This window comes from Colobus angolensis, unplaced genomic scaffold, assembly GCF_000951035.1.
Source record: "Colobus angolensis palliatus isolate OR3802 unplaced genomic scaffold, Cang.pa_1.0 Scaffold139, whole genome shotgun sequence".
Classification (NCBI taxonomy): Eukaryota; Metazoa; Chordata; class Mammalia; order Primates; family Cercopithecidae; genus Colobus; species Colobus angolensis.
The window spans coordinates 1,586,964-1,597,278 of NW_012114477.1; the positions used below are offsets into that span (position 1 = coordinate 1,586,964).

Consider the following 10,315-nt stretch of genomic DNA (forward strand, 5'->3'; position numbering starts at 1 on the left):
AGCTGTTCCTATTCGGCCATCTTGCTCCGCCCCCCCCGGAATCATATTTCATTGTATATGCATACCATGTTTTCTGTATCCATTCATCTCTTGTTGGACACTTAGGTTGATTCCCTATCTTGGCCATTGTAAATAGTGCTACAGTGAACATGGGAATGCAGATAATCTCCTTGACATACTGATTTTATTTCCTTTGGATATGTAACCAGTATTGGCATTGAAGAATCATATGGTAGTTCTATTTTTTTGTTTCTCGAGGAGCTTCCACTTTGTTTTTTATAATGGTTGTACTGGTTTACAATTCCACCAGTAGCATGTAAGCATTCCCTTTTCTCCAAAACCTCACCGTCACTTGTTTTCATGTATCTTTTTTATAATAGCCTTTGTAACTGGTATCTCATCGTGGTTTTTATTTGCATTTCCTTGATTAGTGATGTTGAACATTTTTTTTCTCATACCTGTTGGCCATTTATATGTCTTCTTATGAGAAATGTTTATTAAGGTCTTTTGCCTTTTTTTTTTTTTTTTTTTGAGACAGAGTTTCGCTCTTGTTGCCCAGGCTAGAGGGCAGTGGCACCATCTTAGCTCACTGCAACCTCTGCCTCCCTGGTGCAAGCGATTCTCTTATTTCAGCCTCCTGAGTAGCTGGAATTATAAGCATGCACCACCATGCCTGGCTAATTTTTTGTATTTTTAGTAGAGATGGGGTTTCACCATGTTGGCCAGGCTGGTCTCGAACTCCTGACCTCAGCAGATCCACCTGCCTCGGCCTCCCAAACTGCTGGGATTACAGGTGTGAGCCACCAGGCCCGCCCTGCCCATTTTTTAATTGGGTTATTTTGTTTTTGTCTTGTTGAGTTGTTTAAGTTCCTTACATATTCTGGATATTAACCCCTTATTAGGTGTATAGTTTGCAAATATTTTCTTCCATTGTATAGGTTGTCTCTTTATTCTCTTAATAGTTTCCTTTGCTGTGAAAAGTTTTTAGTTTGAGGTAATCTCATTTGTCTATTTTTGTTTTTGTTGCCTGTGCTTTTGAGCTCATGTTTTAAAAATCCTTCCCCAGCCCAATTTCATGAAGCTTTTTCACAATGTTTTCTTCTAGCAATTTCATAGTTTCAGGTTTTATAGCTAAGTCTTTAATCTATTTTGAATTGATTTTTGTATATGGTGAGAGGAGTCTAGTCTCATCCTTCTGCATGTAAATAAATATTCAATTTTCCCAGCACTTTTTTTTTTTTTTTTGAAGAGACTACCTATTTTTTCCAATGTATGTTCTTGGCAACTTTGTCAAAAATCAGTTGGCTATAGGTACATGAATTTATTTCTGGGCCTAGATAATTTTCTTGAATGCAAGAATGAATGAACAAAGGAACAAACCAACCAACAGACTCCAAACACTCCAATGCTGGCCTAAACTTTCACTGTTTGAAATAAAGTGCGTTTACCAAGATTATGTGCTGGATACACACCTAATTGTATATGTGTTGGATATATACCTAATTATATATGTGTTGAATTATGTATTGGATATGTGTTGGATTCCAAAATGTCCCTAAGTAAAGGGTGGATTTTTCTTAGTTTTTCTTCTTCTTAGGAGATGGGGTTTTGCTCTGTCATCCAAGCTGGAGTGCAGTGATGTGATCATAGCTCCCTGTAGCCTCAAATTCCTGGGTTCAAACAGTCTTCCTGCCTCAGCCACCCAAGTAACTGGGATTACGGGTGCCCACCAGTCGTGCTGCACTACAAGGGTGAATTTTCTTATGCATGTATTTGCAGAAGAGCAGTATGAATCATATGCTGGTCTTCAGTATATGAAGTTGATGACATTTTTACCATCAGTGGGGCAAGCTTCTTATATTGTCTTTTTAGTTGTGGTGACATAACCTTATGGTTTATTTTCTGGTTATTTTCTATCACATCTTTGAAATGAATAAAAGCTAAGTGAGTATTACATTGGGTGGGATAGGAAGAAAAACTAAAATCTAAAATTTTTGAGCATCTTGTTATTGCTAACTTCTGAACCAGGGTCATTATAAATACTATATTATTTAGTACTCGTGAAGGCTCTGTGAGATATTAATATTCCCATTTTACAGATGAGGAAACTAAGTCTCAAAGATGTTCCAAATGTGTGTTATCACAGTGTGTTATTTGAATCAGTGCGTTCCTGATTCCAGAGTCTATACTTATTCTTCTATGTATCTCTGCCTATTGGGTTGTGGGCAGTTAATCTAGGACTTTGGGTTTATGGGCACTGAACTGGCAGAGAATACATGGAACATGTAGATTTGGGCAGTAAAAAGGAAATGCTATATTTCTGGTACTAGCTGCAGGTACATTTCCCATTTTTCCAATGACATGTATTGAATCAATCAGCAGTTATATTGAATATTCTGTGTATAACACTATAAGCATGTAATCCTCCCACAAAATATAACCCTTATGAAAAATATATATGGTAAGGGAGAAACATGCTAGATGGAAGGAAAACATGTTTAAATCTTCAGCATAATATTTAATGGCAGTGTCATCGATGTGGTTATAGTTTGGGTAGTTTAAACTTTATTTTTCAAACTAAAAACCTTTAAAGGTGGTTTGAAGAAATATGAACAAATTTCTTACTCTAGTTTTATATCACATGAAACTAACTTGTCAGATGCAATTCTTCTGCAAATATTCAGGTTACAGAGCAAGAGATAACTGACTCCTATGTGCCTAAATCTGCAGCTGGAAATTATACTTTGGCAAGAACATGAGTAATTTATATCTTGTAGAAAGAGAAAAGTGTTGTCTTATTCCAACCAGATAGTTTGTTAGCATAACTGTTTGTATGAATTTTAGTATTCAAATACAGATGTTCCAGAATATTTCCACTGTGGGAAGCAGCTGCTGCTATTCTAGCACAGAAATCTCAAAGAGATTAATATACAAAGGCAGCATGAACCTTAGTGGCAAATGCAGCATCTGCTTGAGGTGGGGCCTATGATTCCCCATAGATAGTGGGTCTTCAGATTCTCATTAACAGCCTGAAACCATGTTTCGGATCTAAGCTTATTCTACAGGAACAGGAACAAAGACAAGTGATTAATTTGTAATTCACTTAGCTGATAAATATCATCACATGTTATTTGCCCAGGGGCTGTAAAACACTGGACTTTATTTCCTGTAGCAACTGATAGGAATATAGATGTTTGGTCATCACATGATTGATGTTTTCAGTTGCCATTACTAGCTTCTGCTTGGTAACAGAACTCAGCCCAGTCATCTTGCAGTCATAAAACATCCATCTACACCTTAGTGATGCATTCACAGAGCACTTTATAGTTTACTGAAGGCACTCACATGCATTGCTTCATCTGATGTCATCTCAGCCCTGTGAAGTATGTACAGTATTGTCATTAGCAACATTTTACAAATAAAGAAAACAGGAGTGAAGAATTAAAAGACTTATTAGTGTTACATAGCCAGGGCCTCTGATGCTTAATCCTATTCCATTCTTATACTGTGCCAAGCTACCTCTCTAGTTTCAGAGGCAGTGATGTGTGCTTCATAAATTATATCCTTTCTAGAGATACTGACTTCCAGGACACCCGTCATGAAGAGTCTCAGCCTGACAGCACTGCCTGGTAACTGGAGGATGCCAGGAAAGAGCCAGTGTAATAGTCTTTCCCTTTTTCCCCCACACCCCAGAGGACAAATGCCTAAATATTCCCTTCCTTATGTTCAGAGAGCTTTAGCAAGCAGCTCCTATGTCTCCCTGGCATTTAGAGAAATGAAGAACCAGAAGCAGAAGATCCCAGGGCTATCATTTGGAGTTGCCATAAACCAGAAGTTCCTGAGAACAGCGACGCCTGGGGTGTTGTGCCTGCCCCGAGACCTATAAATCCATCCCATGCAGTGTTCAAAGGCTCATAGCCTCCAACCAGATCTACTATTTGGAATTATCTAGTGAATTATTTATGGTTTACATATTTGACAGGGGCTCATGGCTGGGTTTGAAAATACTCTGTTCCTGGCTCGCTGTTTGGACCTAAAAATGTCTGGAAAACCAAGGCTAAGAGAAGTTAAGTTGCTAAAGCTCTCAGAGCTAGTAAAGGGCAGTGTAGTTCTGAACAAGGTGTGTCTGATTCTAAGCTACAGTAGCTCCATAGTCAAAGAGCCTGCATGTTTTGCTTTGAGGGTAACAAAGATTTCTGGGTGGGAGTGGGTTGTGTCCTCCCTAGTCAAGTGGTGGAGAACCCACAAAGAATAAGGTGGGGAGGGCCAACTACTGAAGTAGAGGAAGGAGGCTGAGTCTCTAGGCCTGCAGCAAAGGAGGAAAAAAAGATTTGGGGGATAGAGTATGGGTGGAGGTAGAAGCAGTAGAAAGTCCCTTATACAATGTGTTGACATGAAGTCCTAACCTCAGCCCCAAAGAGGCTCACAAAGTAGAAGCTTGAGGCCAGTACACATACAAGTGACATGCTCTGGCCGGGCATGGTGGCTCAAGCCTGTAATCCCAGCACTTTGGGAGGCCGAGACGGGCGGATCACGAGGTCAGGAGATCGAGACCATCCCGGCTAACATGGTGAAACCCCGTCTCTACTAAAAAATACGAAAAAAACTAGCCGGGCGAGGTGGCAGGCGCCTGTAGTCCCAGCTACTCGGGAGGCTGAGGCAGGAGAATGGCGTAAACCCGGGAGGCGGAGCTTGCAGTGAGCTGAGATCCGGCCACTGCACTCCAGCCTGGGCGACAGAGCGAGACTCCGTCTCAAAAGAAAAAAAAAAAACAAACAAAAAACAAAAAACAAGTGACATGCTCTTTGTTGACTTCATTGCTGCTTCTGCCAGAAGCACACTGCTGCAACATTGTGACTTGCATGGAATTGTTTCTGCTCTCCACCACTCAGAAAAAAAGAAACAGAAAAGTAAATTTCTAAGTATTTATTTCCTCTCTATTTTCTAAGTCATTTTGTTAGAACATCTGTGAAATGATAAAAGCAACTTAAAACAATATGGGGCTTTTTTTTTGCAAATACGCTATTTGCAAGCACCACTGCACATTGTGCACATGTACCCTAGAACTTAAAGTATAATAATAACAATAAAAAATTATAAGAAGGGCAAAAAAAAAAGTGTCCTCAGTCATTTTGATCAAGAACTGCTATTTCACAGGCAAAGCAAATAGGGTAGAAAATCACTCATATCTATAAAATATTAATAAAAGTGTTCCGAAGTGCACATAGAACACATTTCGTAAAGAAATGCCCTTACTCCAGGAGGGACAGCGTCCCCTCCTTGTTATTCCCTAGCCAGGAGGCCCTTAGGAAAATTACTTGCCTATGTGTAACAGAGTACACCCTTTGTTCTGGCAGGATCACATGCTCACTTATTAAGAGAGAGCATCATGAAGAAAGGCAGCCACATGGCTCTAGCCATAGGCAGGTAATGAAGGAAAGAAAGGGTAGGCAAGCTTCCAAGTTTTAGGATAAAAAGAAGGGCAGAAAAATCCCAGCATAACTTCCCTTTTATATCTGCAAAGAAATTAGAAACCAAGAACTAGAATATAAGACTGCAAGTATTTAAGATTCTAGAAACCATGTAACATCTCCTGTATTTTTGTTGTCCCTTTGTGGTTCACTACACCAGCATAGAGTCAGTTTCATTAAAACCTTTAAGATAAAAAGGGTTTGCATGCTTTTCCTTGGCCAAAATAAGAAGAAAAAAAAAAAGAATGAGTGGCAAACAATGTGGGAGGACTAGGAAGATGGCATCTGTCTGCACAGAGAGGCTGGGATTAGAAGTGCTTCTAGGGAGGAAAAGAAATGCTTGAAGAGCCAGCGTGAGCCTGAAAAGGGGTGGTGAGGCTTAATGGAGACCGCCCCACTCAGAGTGCAGTGCAGGTTGTAACCCACCCATTTTTTTCCTCTGAGACTCATCCAAATCTAAGTCCTCCACAGTAACCAACACTGATGAAGTTATATTGAAGGAACAAAGATAAGAGAGCAGGACCCTCTCCAGTAAGCCCTGGGTCACAAAATCATCAGCATCATGGTAAACATCTCTCTTACCATTAAGATATCCATTTACCATGGAAGAAGACAAGAATAGAGAAATACCCAGGTGTGCAAAAAGCCAAGCATGGATTTCTCTTATGAATTTCCTGTGGTCTGTTATATGTAGTAATTAATTTTGATTGTCTTTTTCTTTTACTTTTTTTTTTTTTTTGAGATGGAGTCTCACTCTGTCACCACACAGGCTGGAGTGCAGTGGCGTGATTTTGGCTCACTGCAAGCTCTGCCTCCCAGGTTCATGCCATTCTCCTGTCTCAGCCTCCCGAGTAGCTGGAACTACAGGTGCCTGCCACCATGCCTGGCTAATTTTTTTTGTATTTTTAATAGAGACGGGGTTTCACCGTATTAGCCAGGATGGTCGCGATCTCCTGACCTCGTGATCCACCCACCTTGGCCTCCCAAAGTGCTGGGATTACAGGCGTGAGCCACTGCACCCGGCCTAATTTTGATTTTTTTATACATTTTCTTATACCACAGAGGTTAATAGGTATTAACAGAGATGTAATATCGTAATTAATATTAGAAATGTCAATAAGTCTTTAAAATGAAGGCTGTATGTAATACAACTTATTTCTAGGAAGATTAGGTATAGAAAGTTACTGATTAAAGTACCATTGTTTTTTATTAGGAACTTGCTGTTTGGATGTGTTCTTTATCAATTCTGCGTAGGTCTGTGGAAAACTGATAGAAGTACCATTAGCAATTGGATTGGATAATTACAAGCAACCTGTAAAATTTTATCTGCCAAAACATACAAAACCATTCTGATGTGTTTTCATTTCTCCACTTTATGCTTTTCTCTTCAGGCTGCTTCATCAGCTTTGAGCAGTCTGGGCCACGTGTACACAGCCATTGGAGACTACCCCAATGCACTGGCCAGTCACAAACAGTGTGTTCTTCTTGCCAAGCAATCCAAAGATGAACTTTCTGAAGCCCGAGAACTTGGCAACATGGGAGCTGTGTATATTGCCATGGGTGACTTTGAGAATGCTGTGCAGTGCCATGAGCAGCATCTGAAGATAGCCAAGGACCTGGGGAACAAGCGAGAAGAGGCCCGGGCCTACAGCAACCTGGGCAGTGCCTATCACTACCGAAGGAACTTTGACAAGGCCATGTCTTACCACAACTATGTCCTGGAGCTGGCCCAGGAGTTGATGGAGAAGGCTATTGAGATGCGGGCCTATGCTGGACTAGGCCATGCTGCCAGGTGCATGCAGGATTTGGAGAGAGCTAAACAGTACCATGAGCAACAGCTGGGCATTGCTGAGGATCTCAAGGACCGGGCTGCAGAGGGGCGAGCATCCTCCAATCTGGGTAAGAACAGGGTTGCCTACAAGAGCCGAGGTCAAAGTCATGAGCTGGAAATAGCTGGAGTAGATCACTATCTTTTATAGGAATCTATGTGTTTATATTTAAAAGAATATCCTTATTGTGTGTGCTCTTTTCGTTTTCTTTTTGAGACAGGGTCTTCGTCTGTCACTGAGGATGGAGTACACATGCCAAGGATGGTGTGGCACAACCACACCTCACTGCAGTGATCTTCCCACCTCAGCCTCCCGAGTAGCTGGGACAACAGGCACATGTACCACACCTGGCTATTTTTTTATTTTTTGTAGAGACAGGGATCTTCTTATGTTGCCCAGGCTGGTCTTGAACTCCTGGGCTCAAGCAATCCCCCTACCTCGGCCTTCCAAAGTGCTACAATTAAAGGCATGAGCCACCATGCCTGACCTCTTTCTTTAGATATATTTCCTTGGAGCCTGCCTTCTCTAAATCACACAATTCTTCCTGTCATCATAGTGCTATAAGGATTAGAATTCTGAAATACTGGAAAAACAAAACATCCCAACCTTTTAATCTGTAGAGAGAGAAGAGCAACCAGATTTATCTAATTAGAGAGAAGAGACATGAAATGATGATATAGGCTATGTTTGGTTTAAATGAAAGAGAAGCTGCTAAGCAGTCATCAATAGATGAGAACGTTTCTGAAAGGATTTTTCCTTACAGGGATTTCTTTACTTGGTGAATTAACCACACAGGAAATGCATTTTTTCCTCAAAATTATGTGATTCAAGAAATAATATTGATAGTTTTAATACAAATGCAAAATTATTTTTATGAAAGATCTATTTAAAGATGATAGATTTATAGTCGCTGTTTTGATAGTACTTGGTTACAATTAAAACATTTATAATTTGGGGGAATTTACATGTAGTGGTAAGAGACAACAAGTAATTGGTAACTGGCAGTTTTTTAGAAGATAATTTTTTATCCCTGTCTTCAAATAGATGTGGGTACATAATGAATGGAAGGTGTGTTTGGAAGTATGAGCTAAACTTATCCCTGTGCCTGGAGCCACATGGTTTGTTCTTTGCCCATAGGGATTCAGGATGGGGAGAGGACAAAGAGAAGGTGACCTTATTGCTATGCTTATCAGATATAAGTAGCAGCAAAATGTAAAACTTAGCCACGTTCGTTCGTTCCCTCCCTCCCTCCCTCCCTTCCTTCCTTCCTTCCTCTTTCTTCCTTCCTTCTTTCCTTTCTTCCTTCCCTTCCCTCCCTCCCTCACTCCCTTCCTGCCTTCCTCCATTCCTGCCTTCCTTTTCCCTTCCCTCCCCTCCCCTCTTCTCCCCTCCTCTCCCCCTTCCCTTCCCTCTCCTCCCCTTCCCTTTCCAAGACAGGTTCTCTATCTGTTACCTTGGCCAGAGTACAGTGGCACAATCATGGTTCACTGCAGCCTCAAACTCCTGGGCAAAAGTGATCCTCCCACCTCAGCCTCCTGAGTAGCTAGAACCATAGGCGCAGCGCATGCCACTTTGACCAGCTAATTTCTTTCTTTCTTTGTAGAGTCATGGTCTCACTATGTTGCCCAAGCTGGTCTGAAACTCTTGGGCTCAAGCAACCTGCCCATGGTGGGCATCAGCCACCATGCCCAGCTAATTTTCATTTGTTGTTTTGTTGTTGTAATGAGGCCTTGTTATGTTCCTCAGGCTAGTCTAAAGCTCCTGGCCTCAAACGATCATCCCACCTTGGCATCCAAAGTGTTGGGATGACAAGCATAAGCCACTGCACTTTTTTTTTTTTTTATAATGCAAGCATTTACAGATACAAAATTTTATCTAAACACTACTTGACCTGCATCCCATAATTTTTTATGTATTATGTTCACGTTTATTGAGTTTTTAACATCTTCTGAGTTGGTTTGTAACTTCTCTTTGACTCATGAAGTGTTTAATGTAAAAATATTTGGGGTTTTTCTCTGACAGAAAATCAGCAGTGATCTCTTCATGGCTGAGTTGAAAGGTCTTTTGACATTTCTAAATTTCCCTAATCAGTATCAGTAGTTGACATGCTCTGCTAATTTTTCTGTGAAATTCTCTTCTCTTTAGGTTTCTGTGAAACACCACTGTTCTGATTTTCTTCCTGGCTGCTCCTTCTGTATCTTCTGCATTGACTTTTTATGTTCCCTTCAAAAAACAAACAATTTTTAAAAATTACAAAAGTGGCACTTAGTTTAGTAAAAAATTCTTACCATATAAAAATTTATAAAATAGAAAAAGGAGGCTCACTCCTTCACATTAATATCTTCCCTTGTCCCACTCCTCAGAGTCAACTACTGTTAATAATTTGGTTATAATCTTTCCAGACCTTTGTACTACATACATAAACACATGTCAGTGCAATCATATATGTAAATATATACATGTGTGTATAGATTGTTCCCTTTCCAAATCTTGGATTGTAACATACATACTTTTCTGAAGCTGCCTTTTTTACTCTGCCTCCTCTCCTAGGCTTCCCTCTATCTCATTATTCAGATATCCTACATTATTTTAATAGCTCCTTTCCATTGTATTGCCACTTGTTAAATGTGGGAGTTGTCATATTTTTTATTGCTATTATATATTTATATTTATGTGTTTAGATGATAAATACATTATTATTCTTTTTTTAAATTATACTTTAAGTTCTAGGGCACATGTACACAACGTGCAGGTTTGTTACATATGTATACTTGTGCCATGTTGGTGTGCTACACGCATCAACTCGTCAGCACCCATCAACTCGTCTTTTACATCAGGTATAACTCCCAATGCCATCCTTCCCCCCTCCCCCCCCCATAATAGGCCCAATCCCACTAACAGTGTAAAATGTTCCTATTTCTCCACATCCTCTCCAGCACCTGTTGTTTCCTGACTTTTTAATGATTGCCATTATAACTGGTGTGAGATGGTATCTCATTGTGGTTTTGATTTGCA

General features: G+C 40.3%; 1 protein-coding gene across 1 annotated transcript in view; it reads left to right on the plus strand.

Moving 5' to 3' along the window:
• Positions 1 to 10,315, plus strand: part of TTC28 (tetratricopeptide repeat domain 28) — a 720,135-nt gene that overhangs the window by 538,652 nt on the left and 171,168 nt on the right. The window contains exon 7 of the mRNA XM_011934852.1: positions 6,863 to 7,370. Coding sequence (XP_011790242.1) covers positions 6,863 to 7,370 — 508 coding nt within the window. The remainder of the gene's footprint in view (positions 1 to 6,862; positions 7,371 to 10,315) is intronic.